General features: G+C 43.2%; 6 protein-coding genes across 6 annotated transcripts; 2 read left to right on the top strand and 4 right to left on the bottom strand.

Moving 5' to 3' along the window:
• Nucleotides 1-1,033: 1,033 nt before the first annotated feature.
• On the bottom strand, nucleotides 1,034-2,115 carry B0J16DRAFT_331390 (uncharacterized protein). The gene has a single exon (XM_046126579.1). It carries the CDS (start codon nucleotides 1,981-1,983, stop codon nucleotides 1,222-1,224), a length of 762 nt encoding a protein of 253 aa, XP_045990580.1. The 5' UTR covers nucleotides 1,984-2,115; the 3' UTR covers nucleotides 1,034-1,221.
• A 608-nt stretch (nucleotides 2,116-2,723) lies between these two features.
• B0J16DRAFT_331389 (uncharacterized protein) lies at nucleotides 2,724-3,530 on the bottom strand. Its single transcript, XM_046126578.1, has 3 exons — nucleotides 3,282-3,530; nucleotides 3,068-3,229; nucleotides 2,724-3,016 (listed from the first exon to the last, which is right to left on the bottom strand). Exons 1-3 carry the CDS (start codon nucleotides 3,492-3,494, stop codon nucleotides 2,843-2,845), a joined length of 549 nt encoding a protein of 182 aa, XP_045990579.1. The 5' UTR covers nucleotides 3,495-3,530; the 3' UTR covers nucleotides 2,724-2,842.
• A 622-nt stretch (nucleotides 3,531-4,152) lies between these two features.
• On the bottom strand, nucleotides 4,153-6,270 carry B0J16DRAFT_367935 (fungal-specific transcription factor domain-containing protein; the record flags this gene model as incomplete). The annotated part of the gene is made up of 3 exons (XM_046130172.1): nucleotides 6,151-6,270; nucleotides 5,125-6,097; nucleotides 4,153-5,074 (listed from the first exon to the last, which is right to left on the bottom strand). The coding sequence occupies exons 1-3, from the start codon at nucleotides 6,224-6,226 to the stop codon at nucleotides 4,153-4,155; spliced, it is 1,971 nt and encodes a 656-aa protein (XP_045990578.1). The 5' UTR covers nucleotides 6,227-6,270.
• A 407-nt stretch (nucleotides 6,271-6,677) lies between these two features.
• B0J16DRAFT_392828 (uncharacterized protein) lies at nucleotides 6,678-8,100 on the top strand (the record flags this gene model as incomplete). Its single annotated transcript, XM_046132031.1, has 2 exons — nucleotides 6,678-7,988; nucleotides 8,047-8,100. 2 exons carry the CDS (start codon nucleotides 6,678-6,680, stop codon nucleotides 8,098-8,100), a joined length of 1,365 nt encoding a protein of 454 aa, XP_045990577.1.
• Nucleotides 8,101-9,009: 909 nt separating this feature from the next.
• B0J16DRAFT_367934 (uncharacterized protein) lies at nucleotides 9,010-9,664 on the top strand (the record flags this gene model as incomplete). Its single annotated transcript, XM_046130171.1, has 3 exons — nucleotides 9,010-9,225; nucleotides 9,276-9,601; nucleotides 9,650-9,664. Exons 1-3 carry the CDS (start codon nucleotides 9,159-9,161, stop codon nucleotides 9,662-9,664), a joined length of 408 nt encoding a protein of 135 aa, XP_045990576.1. The 5' UTR covers nucleotides 9,010-9,158.
• A 2,183-nt stretch (nucleotides 9,665-11,847) lies between these two features.
• B0J16DRAFT_410381 (uncharacterized protein) lies at nucleotides 11,848-13,295 on the bottom strand (the record flags this gene model as incomplete). Its single annotated transcript, XM_046133142.1, has 3 exons — nucleotides 11,848-12,670; nucleotides 12,717-12,983; nucleotides 13,030-13,295. 3 exons carry the CDS (start codon nucleotides 13,293-13,295, stop codon nucleotides 11,848-11,850), a joined length of 1,356 nt encoding a protein of 451 aa, XP_045990575.1.
• Between the last annotated feature and the right edge of the window lie 3,228 nt (nucleotides 13,296-16,523).

The raw sequence follows: 16,523 nt of genomic DNA, 5'->3' as shown, positions 1-16,523 counted from the left end.
ATATACCTACTATACTGTATTAAGTGAATAAAAGCGCTACTTAAGTGCGACCCTTGTCAGCCTATCATAAACATTACTTGAACGGGATCTAGTTATAGGGCCCCCCATCTAGCCCTTTTTAGATAAAACATAAAGTCTCGCTATAAACCACCAGGTTCTCAGGCCACTAGGGATTCTAGAGCTGACTTGGAGGATTTTGCCATACCGCCTCTCTTCTGTACGTAACCCCAGTCCGCGATCGACTGTGGCGGCCGACTTCTGCAGAACTCGTGCAGAAACCCTGTTCGCTCCTCGGAACTCGGCTTTAGCTATATGTGTTATGTAGGAGGGGTTTATCGTGAAAGGCCAGCGTTTAAAGTCAATATTGCAGTACCAAGCGACTACATACCTAGGATGATTAGATAGATACTGTGTGATGTACGCCGTGAAGCTGTAACATAGCGTATCAAATAGCCTCTAGGTCTGGTTGAGGTTTTCGGATACTTTGTAATTAAAAATAAGCAGGTAATGTTTTATTTTATTTTAGATTCTATGAAGCCAATTCTATTCTCAGCAGGACCTTATGCTGCAATCAACACCGGTGAGAGCAGTGGGCTGGATATCTTCGCGTGTAGAGGCCGCGGAATCTCCGTGGTTTGGTGACCGACGAGGATTTCTCAAAAGGATGTGGCCCACAGTGCCCAGTGCAACTGTTTCTTCAGTTCCATGTTTAGCTTCAAGATATCTCCATACACTGCTAGTTAGCTGCCGAAGAGAAAACGACAAGGCATTGGCCAATTTCCCGCTGTATCTCGCAAGCCAGAACAAGTTAATCGTGGCCGTGTTGACTGAGTCTAGGCATCCCCTACACTGGGGCGCCTGGCAGGTACTTTGCTGGGCCATTATCCCAATGACAATGATGCAAACCAAGGCCCAGATGTGCGTAGTTGACAAGGTGCAGAAGGGGCTAGATAAGGAGGAGAGCAGAGCAAGCTTACTGACGTCACGTCTAAGTTAAAGACTCAGAAGAAAAGCGAAGTAAATTGATGATATTCTGAGTAATAGTAAAAATGTAATTTTAATTTCAATTTTTGGGAAAACCAGGCAAACTGATAAAAAACCCAAACCAACTTCTAGCTAGTAGATATAGAACCTCCAATACAGGTACCAAGTGTCCTGACTACACATTGACTACTGCTTTCGCTCCAACTAACTTTGAGCCACCTCCTTGGAAGGTCTCTTTTAGGTGCAAAGAGCTGCTGCAATTGGAACACCAAGCCCTCCATAGGGAACCAAGGTTCCAACAATAGATCCAAGAGCACCCACGATTAAATTACAGGCTTTGCTTCCTGTCACTCCACTCAAACCACTTGTCTGCGCATTCATCCAGCCCCACTGAGCACACCCATCAAAAATAGCTGCCTGTTGGAATCTGGGTGCATACGCCTGGTTTAATCTCCCAAAGCCACAAGCCTTGCCTCCACTAGGGCAGAATACTTCTTTTTGCCAGTCCTGATTTTGTTTTGCTGCTTGAGAGAGCGACTCGGCGAGAGCGTTACGTATGTCCCATCCAGAGTACACTCCTTGCGCAGTTATAGAGATAGCCTTTCCGTAAACACCAAGTGCAGTCGCATATCTCGTATTCATGCTATAAGGCGTACCGCTGTCACAGCCGCCGTCCGAGCACACATCATAGACATGGTGGAACAAGTCATAGGGGTTGACAGAGCCAAATTTGACTTTGGTTGACCCAGATGTGATAATCGTATGAATACCAGAGCCTTGGCAGTCGAATCGCTTTTGAAGGCCCGTTTTGTTTGCCTCGACATAATAGGGATTCTCGAGCAATCGCTGCTGACAATCTCCAGCTGCGACACATTTGTCAAGGACCGCTCCTCCCAGCCAGGCCTTGAAGTCATCTTCAGGGGTAGCCGGAGCGGGTGCTGGAGCAGCTACCACGAGGACAGCTGAGCAAAGGGCAAGTAATATGGTGAATACAACCATGATGACTGGGTTGGTCAGAAGTTGTCGGGGTGATAGATAGGCGGTTATGGGGAACGAACCAGGCAGAGTACCAGATAGAAAATTGGAAGTGTCGAGAAAGGTATAATATTCTGTTGGAAGAGGAACGGTAAGATATTTATACTTAAATTGTTACATCTCTTGACTTTGAGACTAATTGAATGTTATCGTTAAATTCCTTCTATAACTCATGAAAAGTCCCATAAGCTGGCTTATCATCTGTAAATTCTCAGAACTCGCTTTCAGCTAGGAGTTTCCTTTTACGGTATGGTGTAGTTCAATGCACCGCTCTGGTTAAGTACGCATTGCGGGCATCTTACCACCAGATGTGTTCAGCAGACTCCGAGTAGCACCGCTCTGGAGTTACGAGGGGGACTGAGTGGTTACGAAAGTAGTAACTCGTGTTTTTAAACATTCCATTATTGCGTTAGATTAAATAGTAACATTAGCAAGGGCAACAATTCCTACCTCCCTACGCTAGACTTTTATACCCAATCAAATCAAGGTAAATAGCGACTGTACTGGGTTTTATCCTTGCACGGAGATAGTAAATTCCTAGCGAATCCTTTCATTTTGAGTTTTTCCCAGGCGTGGGCCCTAGAGTATACATATCGAATCAACGCAAGGATAATCGCAGATTTAGTACATCCTTCAATTTACTTACAGGAAAGTAAATACTTCAAATCAAGACAAATAGAGACTGGACTGGATTCTTATCCTTGCATAGAGATAGCGTATTCCTATTGAATCCTTTGATCTTTTTACAGTAAAGTAAACTCTTAAATTTCTACCCAATTCAAGGCAACGAAATCCCACTAGCTCATGATCCAGATCCACCACTTCAAGAAGAGCGGCCTGATCGGACAGACCAGGACGCACCCGGTGCGGCAAATTTGGTATTGACCCTGCCTGTGAGCTCCCATTGAACTCCCTTGATGACATTGTTCTTGTCTCCGTTTGGATTTCCATGAATGTTGGAGAAGGCGTCAATCATGATGTCAATGGACGCGGGTGTCTAGACACATTTATCAGCAGCAATTTCTGCCAAGTTCCTGGTTTAACATACTCTAACCCATGCATCATCAAATGCGTCGCCAATGTACATCAGCTGACTCTTGCCGGTAGTAGGATCGGTGACCTTAGCTTCCAGACCACAGTACTTTCTGGTCTGCTGTCTCCAGGCATCCTGGTTAAAGCTCCACGTGGCACCACCCATTGCTTTCAGAGACTGTGAATCATAGGTTAGTGATCAAGAACAAAGCGGTTCTGGCAACACCCACAGGAGCAAACACGGGGTCGGAGTTAGAATATCCATAGCCGCACCAACTCTGCGCATTGGTAGAATCCTGATTGGTAGAGGCGCGGTACCACGATCCAATGCCAGATTGGGGACCAGGAAAGAAGCCTGAGGGGACATTGACGTTATAGATATCTGCAGCCACAGGTGACGCAATGGCTCCAATCATCATTGAAAGAGCAACAAGAGAAGGCATTGTAGATAATAATGGAGAGGTTTTAGACGATTTCCTGTCGTTAAAGATAAAGTCCAATGCTTGGACTCCCTGCTTCTCTTTATAGATTTTCTAGTCTTACTATTCTACGTCATATGGACAGATAATTCACAGGCCTGCTGAGTCTTCCAAGGTAATAAAGTTTTATTAAAACACTACAGTCCACAAGGATTACAAACGTTAATTTGTATACATAAGCCAGTAATAATTGCCCTTTGAATCCATTCCCAGCGATCTCCAGTAAAGAACCCCTTGAAGAACCTCTTTTGCCTTTCTATGAAAGATGTTATAGGCCCGAGTGACCTGCGAAATCGCGGAATTTAACGCCTGTAATCCTTCTGGCCTGTAGCTACCTTATCAATACGAGGATATGAAACATCTAATGCATATAACTGGGACTGAGGATACCGTGATGGATTTACATGTGATAGCAGCCTAAAGTATATTATCATGGTTTGAAATCAGTTTATGTAATGAAAGGTTTTAGTTTATCAAGGCCGTATTGCCGAGCATCTTATCGCCAGATGTATCATTAGCAGACCCCGAGTAGTCACTAGCAGAACCGGAATAGAGTACTACACTCAAGGGATAGAATAAAATCATTTCATTAGTAATGCTTTAGAAAAACCAATTTAACAGATTAACTAATATCTTCACTGAAGAGAAAGTCAAACGCTGAAGTATCCATTAAAAAAAGATTATTGAGTGTCGGATCCTGACTGCCCCCAAGTAAATCGATAGGAATGTTTTGTGGATCAGTTGCTGCGTAAGTGTTGAAACCCGCGTTGGTCAAGTCTACGTTAGAATCAGTCGGTGGGACATTGTCGTTGTTACTCCAGGTTAATGAAACCCCCGTTGGTTGTTCAAACGACGGTCCATCTATCTGAAGGTTCAGACTAGGTTCTCCTGGCGCATGCACTCGATCCCCTCTCGGCCTTGACGCTCTCTGCTCAAGAACCTTTAACAGGCCTCCTGCATAATTCCAGTATTTTGCAAGCTCTTTCAAGACTTCCCAGAACGTGTGCAGGGTCTGTCGTGACTTGGCCGCCAGTAATGTTTTGTTTGTATTGATCTCGTTAATGATGTGAATTGTCGCAGTGAACACAACATGGTTGCTATACAGCCATAGAGAAGAAATGAACTTCTTGCTCAGCAAAACTTCAAACATGGATGCAATAGTAACTGTGGCTTCTCTACAGAGAATAGCATCCTCTTGTCCCTCTATGGAGCTACCCTTTCTGGATTTCGGCGAAGGTCGATGAATCAATAAGACAAAGTTGTAGTAGGTGAGATAAAAATGAGCTCGCCATAGATCAAGACAAGAAATCGTCAACTGTAGTCTTTTCGGAATTGAAAGGATTAGAGACCCGAGTAACTCATCGGCTGTTTTAATAGCTTCGAGTTTTGCCTCTGGTGTCGCACGAAGTGACCAACCCTTCCTTGTCGTTTCGGATATAATCTTGCACAACTGTGCATGAAATATGACAAACTCGATCTCTGCCCCAGGAAGATTTTCGACGTGGCAAGGTTGGAGATCTGGTACATCAGAATCATCGAGGTTGCTACAACCATTAGTGAGGGCTAGTGATAATACATATGCAGTTAGACTCACATAACCTGAGGCCGTCCAGCGGACAGGGACGCAATGGTATCGAACTGGAACAGGACCCACCACAGACGAGTGTATACGCGTTTGTAAACCGGCATCATCTTGGAATGGCTGGTATCCCGATGCAGTCCTATCGCCATGGCTGTTCTGGTAGCGATACCAATCCAATACCAAGCATTGGCGTCGGAATACCACGTCATTAGGAGAGGCACTTGGATATAGACAAGCCTGTCGGGCCAAGATTCACAGTCAAAAAGAATTTTTGTTCTTTGGAAGAAAACACGAAGAAGGGGGACCATGGTCTCATCATGCGATGCTAGAGCGTGGGCTCCTACTAGCATTATTGCATTTAGAAGTGTCAAGCAAGTCGGGTTGGCCGGGTCCTCGCCACGATACTGTGTCATGAATAAATCCTCATCGACTATCGGCCATCCCGGATTAATCATATCAAAGTATGCTCTTACCAGCCTTCTTTCAAGTTGTGTGTCTGGACGTTCCAGCGCTTCTCCCGAAACACCGTGTCTTTCATACCAGTCTTCACTCGACTCCAATTGACCATTGTTGAAGTGAAATACATTATCGTAGCCCACATTGGAGGAGCTTTGACGGAACAGGTAATTGCAGTTCGAAAGATCATTTCCGATAAAGTGCGCACGAGTCCGGTGCCCGAGCTCTGCGTCTCTGGCGTCGTTGTCATTCAAGACATGAGCTCCAAGCTCGATCTCGCCACCCTCGTCTGGGGATGAGGCTTCTGTTGCTACAGCAGAAGACGATGCCGTCGTCGGTGCATTGATTGACTGTCGCGGACGGAGAGGAGCTAGCACGGCTGATTGACGCAAAGACTGTCTGAGTTGCTTCTTGTTGGGACACGATCGGCATCCAGGGCGGCTGTGAGTACTACAGTTTGTACAAGGGACGCCTTTATCGCCGATATCACAGCGGACTTTTCGCTGACGGCAGTTGACGCAAGCCCGTCCTGAATGCAACTTTTAATAATGAAGGGAGTGACTGGGTAGTGAATGAACTCACTGCTGGGCACATCTAGGCCAAGTGGCTGTGTCCTTTTCGCCGCGATATTCTGTGACCGTAGTTGGTGCCCTGACATCTCGGCTTTCTACTTTCTGTAGAATGAAATTGCTCAGAAATCAGCTCTTGGGTGACGATGTCTTATCTTGACGGACTGGGTTTAGTAAGTCGTCATTTAATCTCGTTTGACAGCCCTCGGCGAAATGAACCAATCAGCTCTGATAATTGACTTGTTAGACGGCAAAACCACCCAATCAAAACCGTTTGCACATGACACGGCAAAACTACCCAATTAGAACTGGTCTAGCCACGGCAAGACCACCAATCACATTATTAAATTCAAGCCTATCCCGTCATGTTATCAACGACGTAAGGGCGCCCTTGGACATGATTATCAATACATCTTGGAACTACATTAGGACTGTATTATATATCTGAGACTTGTCCGCTTGATTCACATCAACAACCTGGCTTGAGCCATCATTATCCTCCCTATACCGAGCGCAATCTACTCTTCCACAACTGTCACCATGCCTTCAATCCAACACTTGAAGAGACTGACACGCATTCAGCCACGAACAAAACTCACTTGTCAGGTCGAGATCAACATTGATGGGTACCACGAAACCAAGATATTCACCACGGGCTCCACGGTCCAGGGTAGTGTTAGACTCAAAACCCAACACCAAACCACGTTTCAGTCCATCCAAATCAGTCTAAGAGGCACGAGTTCAACTCGCCAAGCCTCTCAGTATGGGCAGCCTTTCACAACCTATACCTTCCTGAACATCGAAATGCCCATATCCGACGAGGCCCTGCCCGCTGGTCGTGTCCTGGAAGCTGGAGAGTTTTACACCATTCCCTTTCTGTTCAAGATCCCCCAGGATCTCTCTTTGCATGCATGCAATCATCAAAGATCGGCAGTCAGGGAACGCCACTTAATTCCACCTCCGAGCCTCGGATCATGGACGAAGAATGATTTTACATATGGCTCTACATATATCGATTATGTGATTCGAGCGCGATTGGTGCTCAGAACAAAGGGTTGTGGCGAAGGAAAATTTGTTGATCAGAAAACCTCTCTCAAAGTCATTCCTATCTTTCCTGAACAACCACGCATTGAGGTTGTTCCCCTGAACTCACAATACTGCTTGTCTCAGACAAAGACGATAAGACGGAAGTTGGTTGGGGCCAAAGAAGGAACCTTAAAAGTTTCAACTACGCAACCTCGGCCAGTAACACTTCATCTGGATCACCTTCAGACATCGGACTCTGAACTCGCGATCAACCTTGAATACACACCATCGTCGCCAAGATCCACGCCACCCGAAATGCGTGTCAAAGGAGCCGTTATTGAGGCCATTACCAGCTTCTGGACGGGACCCGTGGGTTATCTGCCCGACCACGACGAGACGCTACCCAGTGCTATCTCTCCAGTAGCTCCATGGACAGACTCGTACCCTCTACCTTTACGAGAGGTGGGAGAGGTAACGTGGGAGAAGGTTGGAAATTCAGAGAGAAGAGCCTCAGAGCCAATTCAAGCCACACCAGACCATCGTAGCATGCAGAGGCCATCATATTCAACAGCGAGTTCTATTGATATTGCTAACAACCAGCCGGAGACACCTACTTGGAAGGCTACTTTGACACAACCTTTCTTGCTCCCGACAGAGAAATTACTATTTCTTCCCACTTTCCACTCATGTATGGTTAGCAGAAGCTACCGGATTCGAATCATCTTAGCTACGAAGGCTCAAAGCAATATAATATCTCTTATCGTACCATTTCAGATCACAAGCGAAGGACTTACCACCATTGATAGTCCTAGACTGCCAGTCTACGTAAGTAAAATAGTTCAAAATGTATCTAAGGCAGAAAGACTAACTCAGTTGTATACAGTATGACGATGAATATGAGCCAATTGGCGATTCACCTCCTCCATATAGGAAATGAAGAAAGTCAGATTATATTAATAGTTGGGGTTATAGGGTGATGAGAAAATGATTGAATAAAAATTACCATCGGGATACTTTAGCCAAAGAGAGGAATGTACATGTATATACGAAAAATAAAAACCACCCAAGACTAGATCCTGTCAGCGGTTAAGGCATTTCTCGCAGACGAAATATTGCAGTTTGTAGTATATAATAACACATCTGATATCGATTTACTTACGACATATGACAGTCTGCCTAGTTCTGTGTGATTATAACCTGCAGGATTGGAGAAATTCCAAGTTTACTGCTGCCAAGAGCACAGCCCCACCATCGTCTGAGGCTGAGAAGTTCAGTGATTGGAACGTGCTGGCGTGTTTCTGACTGATGCTAGCCGAAGGATTCAATTATATAAGGATCATCGCATTGAACTGGGGTTATGTACTCTGGATATGGAGCTGTCGGCCGACGATGATCTGTGCTCTAGCGCTACGAGTAAGACCCGCATTAACATGCTCGGACTCAGGTTACAATGCTCTCGGATGAGGCGGTGAATCGGCAAGTCAATACTCTACTGAGCCAGCATTAATGACTTACTGTCATTTTGCTTACAGCTGATAAAGTATCTGTATCGTAAGATGGTTAGACTAAGAAACTGCATCTGCTACAAATCCTCTTAAAATACCACCTTATAATAAACTGCTTGTCTTTGTATTAATAACCAGAAAACGATATAGAGGAACCAACAGTATTTCTGTTTGAAATAATTGTATAAGATATCTGCCCTGTTTTTGAGTCCGAGATGTCAAGTCCGAGGCGGGCGTCCATCTGACGTTTCTAGTCTATACTGTAATGCTGTGGGTTTGAGATCCACATATGTTGAATCCTTTAATCCTCTGCCAAGCTACGGGGTAATAGTGGTGGGGACAGGAACGGGAAAGTCATAGAGACAGTGCTCCTAGGTCACTATATAAGTCCAACCTCTCCCAACTGATATCCTTTTCTTATCCCAGTAACAGCTTGTCTTTCCACTCCTCGAATCCCTATTCTATCCAGGTTGATCTACATACATACAAAATGCATTTCTCCACTGCCACAGCTCTCACCGTCCTCGCTGCCATCTCACAGGCATCGGCATGGACCCGTAGGTAGCCCCAGTCCAACTTCATCATATTCCTTTTCTAACCCTCCAAGTTACCTTCTACGACAACGTCGACAACTGCGATGCAAATGACAGCACCCAGTACCAAATTATTGAGGGCAACCAAGGCGATTGTTATACTCTCGGCGCGTCTATGCCCCGCACATCATGTGAGCATTTCACCGACGGTGGCGTCAACAAGCAAGGCTGCAAAGGATTGTTCAAGGCAAAATCTGTCGCTATTCCCCGTGGAAGAAACTGCCAGTTTTATGGATTGGACTTTTGTCAATCACTTAGTATTTACGGGGATGAGACTCAGTGCAAAAACACGTTAGAGCTTCTTGCCGGTCCAGGGGATTATATCCGATCCTTTAAATGCGTAAGTTTGTTACTCTCATTGTGATATACTTTACTTACAAATGGCTAGGAAAACGATGAGTAGGAGTTAAGGCAGACAACTTAGTATAGATATAGATCCTTATTAACTATACTAGCTTTATATAAACATAATTAGATTAAGACACATTTTATTATTTATCCTATTAGAGAAATTATTCCTATTAAGCATAGCTATATAGCTAAAGTGTATATTTTATTATAAATTGCCTAAATACCTAGCTACTAACTAAAGTTTCCTCTTTTAATATTAGTAAAAGATATAAGATAATTCCTTTATAGTTCCTTATAATAGCTTAAAGAGATTAATAATATTATATACTTAATTAATATTTTTACTAAGGGTTACTATATTACTTTTTTTAATAGTAATCTTAAATTAAGTTACTTTTCTTAAGGTCTTTTACTTTTAATTACTTATATAAGTAATAGTTAAAAAGAAAAATACTTTATATATAAATAAATATAGAGAGTTATTTATACCTGGAAGCTAATAAAGCTAATTGTCTTACTGTTTTAAATCTCCTGGATATTAACTTACGGAGAAAGTTACTGTTCCTGGCTTACCTTTCTGCTTGCGGAACAGGAGAGATTCAGAACAAGGATTTAACTAATAAAGGTATCCATCTTATCACTGCGTTTTAGCTGTTGGGATTTCGCCATGTAATTAGTAGATTTGGGCTGTGATGGATTCTTTATGTGTACATTTTGCGAGACTTCTTTATCAGCATCTAAGAGACTATGGAACAACAGACAGAGCGGTTGCTGAAGGGTTACATCATGCTACTAGGAAACTGAGAGACAACTGGTTGGATACAGATGGCAATAAACGGAAACTATTACAGAGAAGCAAGAATAATTGGATTTATGAGAGTGTGGAAGATCGAGGAGGTCAGGAGAGTACAAGGAGTATGAGAGATGTCGTGGCTTGCGAGGACGATGTAGCTTGGCCTGACTGGATTCCATACGTTCATTTTGAAGTGTAGTTATTAGTTGGACTTAATAAGGTACATAGAGAAGACTAGAATTGTAGTTTAATTTGTTTCTTAGGCTGTGTAACAAGTGCTAAAATATATAATAGAGTAAAGTTGGTAAATAAGATATTAAAATGCATCTTCAGCCTAGTAGTAGTAAAACCATCTTACAACTTTACTATTGAATTTTAGTTATTAGTAGACAAAGGTCTAGTAAATAGATAGTTTTACTAGATACAGTAAAGGATACCGGTAGTAGCAAGCTAAGAAAAGGCTAGGTTTAATAATACATTCCGTTATATTGATAATTGAGATATTATTAAAGCAGTAGGAAGATATTCTTTACTTATTTTAAGTTGATTTAATGTAGTATTATCTTAGAGCTGGAACTGTATGTTCCCTGGGGGATGTTACTAACAATATAGATTTTAAGAAGTAAATTATTTATAAGTGTATAGGCTAAATAAGAGATATATTAAGATAGAGTTATAAAGTTGTATTTTAACTATATCTGGTAGAATAATAGAAGTAAGGATCTCTGGAGATACAGTGAAGATATAAAATGAAGCTTGTATGTCTCCGGTATTAGAGTCAGATAAGGAAAAGCATAGCACTGAAAACAACAAATGTAAATATACTACCCAGGGCAAGACGCAAGCTACTATAAATCGCTGCAATATCTTTCTCTTGTGGGTTATAATCATGGATACTATTTGTGCTTGAGTTTGTTGGTGAGGGAAGGTGATAGATGTTGGGTGTTTGAACATGATGCTTTTTGATGCGGTAGGACTGAGGTTGCTTCTGGCTCTCCCTCGTGTCGCTGGAGAGGTATGCGTTTTTCTCCTCACCAGATTGATAGTGCTTGGGGGGTTCTTTGCTGCTCTCAGGCTTGTGGTTAACGGGAGACTCCTCTTGAGAACCAGTCTGATGTTCCTTTGGTGGGTTCTAACTATTGTAACCCTCTGGACCAACTGAGTCTACTTCTCCATCGGAGTCGGCATTGCTGATGTCTGTAGTCTTAGGGGTTATTTATCTATAGAAAGTCCAAGCAGAAAGCTAGCTCATAACAACACTTATGCTCTCAAACTAATAGATCCTTGTAATCTTGAGAATGTTTAGATTACCTATACAGGCAGGCTTCTTTATCACTGTTCATATTACACATTATTCATTAAACCCGTGTCTTCTTAAATATTAAATGATAAATAAAATAAAATAATTAGAGAGTCGCTTATAAATGTAAATATTAAGTCCTTTATGGGTGATAGTCTTGCCGTCCATCATCTGATGCTGGTCGACTCTCATTGGCTAATTCAGTCATACTTTCTGTCTCAAACTTATTCGAGGGATTTGCCCTGAATGGGGGGATAGTATGTCTTTGATGAGCATGATTTCCTCCAATATCAGGCGCCATACCGTCCACAAGTTCTGTCAAATGTGGACGTCGACCTTGTCGCAGGTCAGTGAGAAGATTCTTACAGGCACTCCACGAAGTGACGATATAGATCAGTGCATTCCAAAAGCCCTGAAGAGGGAGTACAAATGCACTCATAAACTCGAGTGGTACGGATGTGCTGTTGGTGTGGAGGACAGAGTAAACACGGTTGGCGCTTGACGGGACCCATGTAACAAGGATGGCAGTGAAAAACAAAAGGGCACACTTGGTATATTGCCAAGATGCATTGTTGAGGTCTCGGTTCCTTTTTCGAGTTGCGTTACCACCCGAACGTTGCTGAGGAGCTGCCATGCTAACTCGAGTCTGTTGCTGTTCAATAGGGATCCCTTCAGATGCAATGTTTCCGGGGTTTCTATGAGCTGAGATGTGAACCGAATAGATACCGTTCGAGTTCGGATCGCTAGGGCCTGGCTCTTGAGGGGTCATGGGTTGCAAACGGATTGCGTCGGCAGGCATGGCTTCAGTTGTAACTGATACCTCGGTGGTCTTGATTGTCCCAAGGTTGTCAGCTCCGTAGGTGAGATCTCGATCCGTCGAGCTAAAGTCGTCAAGCTCTCTCCGTTTTTGGTAAATCGTGTTTCCGGCGCGGATGTAGATAAAAAGGGTGATAGCGATAACAAGCCTAGGACTTTTAGTGTTGTCCGGTTCAAGAGTGGAGGATTGCTTACCAGACAGGGCCGTAGAATGTGATGATACGCCAGATATCCCACTCGGAACTGACCCAGCACCATAGCATAGCATTGCCATACATTCGATCGCCTTCCTTATTCTTGATAAAAATATAGACAAAGGCAGGGACAAATGGAACACCGTAACAGCCGATTAAGTAGGGAACCTCCATCTTACGTAGTCTCTGAGCATCGAATTTTAAATAAAATGTCAGATATACATTGATAGCCATGGAAAGACTCCAAAAGGCATCAGCAGGCATAAACCTGGGCCTTGTTAGTCTCTTGTAGATTAAACGAGATGTATACCTACATTTGGATAAGAAAGGCCTGGAATTGACAGCCTGCCGATTCGATGGAGCCGATGTAGTGTCTCGCCATCAAAGTCCCGACATTACTGAATATATTGCCAAAGGAGGCGTAGAAGACTAGACGATTGATCGGTTTATGGAAAGCTTTGGATGACATAAAGGTAGTAATTATGAAGACGGAGCCGAGTAAAGAAAACACAGAGCATATTCGTTCGACAACGCTGAGAGCATGAAGTTGCGAATCCGTAAGAGCCGCTGACGCCGACATGGTGAGGGAGTTGTGACGAGAGGCTCAATGGGATCGTAGTAAGGGTGGCGGTGATTGAGTCGCAGTTGTCGAAGGGTCGGTTGTCGAGACCTAACGAAAGATCTTATAAGTCGGTTTATAGTAAAGGGATCATTCTTCAGCAGTATTCGGGTTTTGTTGTAGCTGTAGGGCGAAAGTTGAATGAGTAGGATGAACCGTAAGTTTCAGCGCCAAGTCTTCAACTGGCGAACGGCAGAGAGAATCCAAGATATAAAAGAAACCCGGGAATAACGGGCAAGGGTAGTGTCTAGTGTCTCGAGTGGAGTTTGATGTAAGGTGATAGTCCAAGACTAGGACCAAGGGAAGTCAAGGCGATACTGAAGTGCCCATGGAGGCGGTGGAGAATGTTAGTCTGTTAGACAGGAGAAACGCAGATCATCATGGTATGCTTCCACAGAGGAGGAACAAATGGACCATCGTGGGGAAATTATACGCCTATACAGGGGAGGATGTGGGGATGAGGAGGCAAATTTGCAAATGGCCGAGAGGACGGACCTCAAACAGTGACAAATCTGTCAGACAGGTTTATGCCTGCTACCTCAACAATGGTGCATCGAGATGCTCGAGAGTGAGAAAAGGTGCTGTAAACAGACAGTGAGTAGGACTGTTTGCCGAGATGCCGTTTTCTTGCGAGTTGTTTTCTGATAAGTTGAAAGTCTGAATTGCTGATGAGGTCAATCTTCCCCCAAGTTCACTTACCCCAATACCTGACTTGTAGATCTCCAAATTGTTTCATGCGGAGTTGATGAGGGTTGGCACATTTCTTCCCCACACACCCCGGGAATATGGCCTCGGACAAGCAATCAACCCTGGTCTCTGAAAGAGACTAGCCACTGAAGAGGAAGGCAAAAGTTGATTAGCTGTCAAAGCGCCAGTTTTAGTAACATTTACGGCCCTTTTTCATGCTTGCACAACCACTCAAGCCCCTGAACACGCTCCAGACTCATGCGAGACAGACCCCAATAATCCGAAGAGTTTTCAAGCTCTTCCCAATAAGTAGCAAGAGAGTTCCCAACGTAAGAAATGCTCCGACGATCTAACCACTAAAGAATCGCTAGTGATGATATGCACTATCCTAGTAATGATCTTCATCATCCTGACATGAAGCGGATCCGCTTTAGATTAGGATGTCACTGTTGTCTTCAACACGGCATGCAGCAGTAACTAATATCAGCATTCTACTTTCAAGCACATTCTAGCATGTGAGATCTGCTTCTTTCTATTCACCTTCCTTATCTATCTGGGGCCTGCAAATCTGCAGATCCTGATCTCCTGCGCAACACCAAGAGTATCGTGACCCCAGGGCTTTCTTTAGTGCATGTCTAAAGACCCACATTTGCCCCTGACACGTGGTTTGCTGGTCTTGGTTTTATCACTTGGCGATCGCTTTTGAGCACTGAAGATGGACTTGGCACGCGGGGTTCATTGTTGCGGTTGTTGGTTCTGTCACTTTAAATAAAGAAAAGACCGTTTGAGTAACTATACTTCTAAGCTACGAGTTAATTTGTTAGTTTGTGAACCATCGAAGCTTAGTATACAGAGGAAAGTTAAGGTGGGTAGGTAATGAATGGCAGACTTGCAGTAAGAGGCACTAACAACATGGTAGATACTGGAACAAAGAGACCCCTTTCCCTGTAAAATTGCTAGTAAGGAGTTAATGGCAGTAGCACTCCTGCACCTTCGAGAAATCATTAATCCATGTGCGGATCAATAATGCCAGCAGAGTAATTCCGCACTGCTTCCGCTAAGAACCATGTTACATTGCTAACGAACCGTGACCCGAACTCGTTAAGATCGCTGGATCCTATCATCTTGTGTTTCGCAAAGACTCAAACGTCTGTCCGTCCGCTTAGACACGGCCCCATCATTCGTCAATGGTGACATCTTCAAGTGGGACTTTGGGTTGATAGTCACCCATTAGTTGACGCTAATGGAGCCGAGGTTCCGTTACCTATTATTTTTCCCCGTCATTTGACAACCGGCCTCAATTTGGTGGAAATGACAAAGCACTAGCATGGCATGGTATATATGTCGTGTGCTTTGGTCCGGGGCAGGCATTCTTAAAGACAGTCCTTGTCTTTATAACCTTGATGAACTTGATGGCGAGATCTCCTATTTCTAGGTGGGCTGCTGTCAATATTTGGCGGTTACCAAACAGTCATCTGCTTTCACTCAGTGCACTCTTTGACTTAAAGCGCCTAGGTTGTTTGTCGATCACTGGCCGCATACCCATCGAGGCTGAGTTGTGTATTTGCATGATATTGCCACTGACTGAAACGATGATGAACCACGGTCTACTGAGCTGTAATGGCCAACTAATAATCCACTTCTAAATCGATTGGGTTCGTAACTACAGTCGCCACTATATTGAATATCAGCCATTAGTACCTTCTGTCCCCAGTAGTAGCTCTTTTAGTAATTGCTTTATAATTTAAGGTAAATATTTATCCCAGCGACCGAGGCATGGGTTATACATCAGATTCAATACAATAATTTGTTAGTAATAGTTATTGCTACCGAAAGATTAAAAGATAATACTTATCCTTAACTTTCTTATATTAATAAGAAAGGTTAATGCAGATATTGAAACAATTAATTATCAGCTTTAGCTTCTTTATTCACCTATTGTTACTTCAGGGTAGCCCTTAAGGAGGAACTACTGTCTCCAGTAAATAATACTATTAATAATATTGCCTCATATCGTAAAGCTTTCAATTGAGAATGTTTAAATAAACCAAAGAGTTCAGCTATAGCTACTAAACAATAATGAATGCATTTAATAATAAAAGAATAAGAAATTAGTAGAGTAAAGCTATGTAAATAGTACCTAAGGAACAGCTTACTGTTACATATCGTAAGAAAAGAATGCAGCTAATTCTAGATCTACAGCATATATCAATCTTCTGTCTTACCTTTCAACTGGTTCTTCTGCATCTAATAGAAAGGTAGACTCTCCAGCACCTCCCAGCACACCTCCTCTATAGCATCTACTCCTTAAAACGGCATAAAACCTATCTAAAGTCTACAGAAGTAGTAGAGATAAGAGCTTGCTTTCCTTTTTTAAACTCTAGGCTCCTAATCTAAAGACTATACTAATCCTTGTATTAATAGCACTTAACCTTGTTTTCATCTGGAATAGGAAGTCTATCTCCTAAGATTATAATACCTTTAACTTTAATTGCAATAATA

This window comes from Fusarium flagelliforme, assembly GCF_020744385.1.
Source record: "Fusarium flagelliforme strain FIESC 12 MPI-CAGE-AA-0113 chromosome Unknown B0J16scaffold_1, whole genome shotgun sequence".
Lineage (NCBI taxonomy): Eukaryota > Fungi > Ascomycota > Sordariomycetes > Hypocreales > Nectriaceae > Fusarium > Fusarium flagelliforme.
This window is presented reverse-complemented; position numbering and strand designations above follow the sequence as displayed.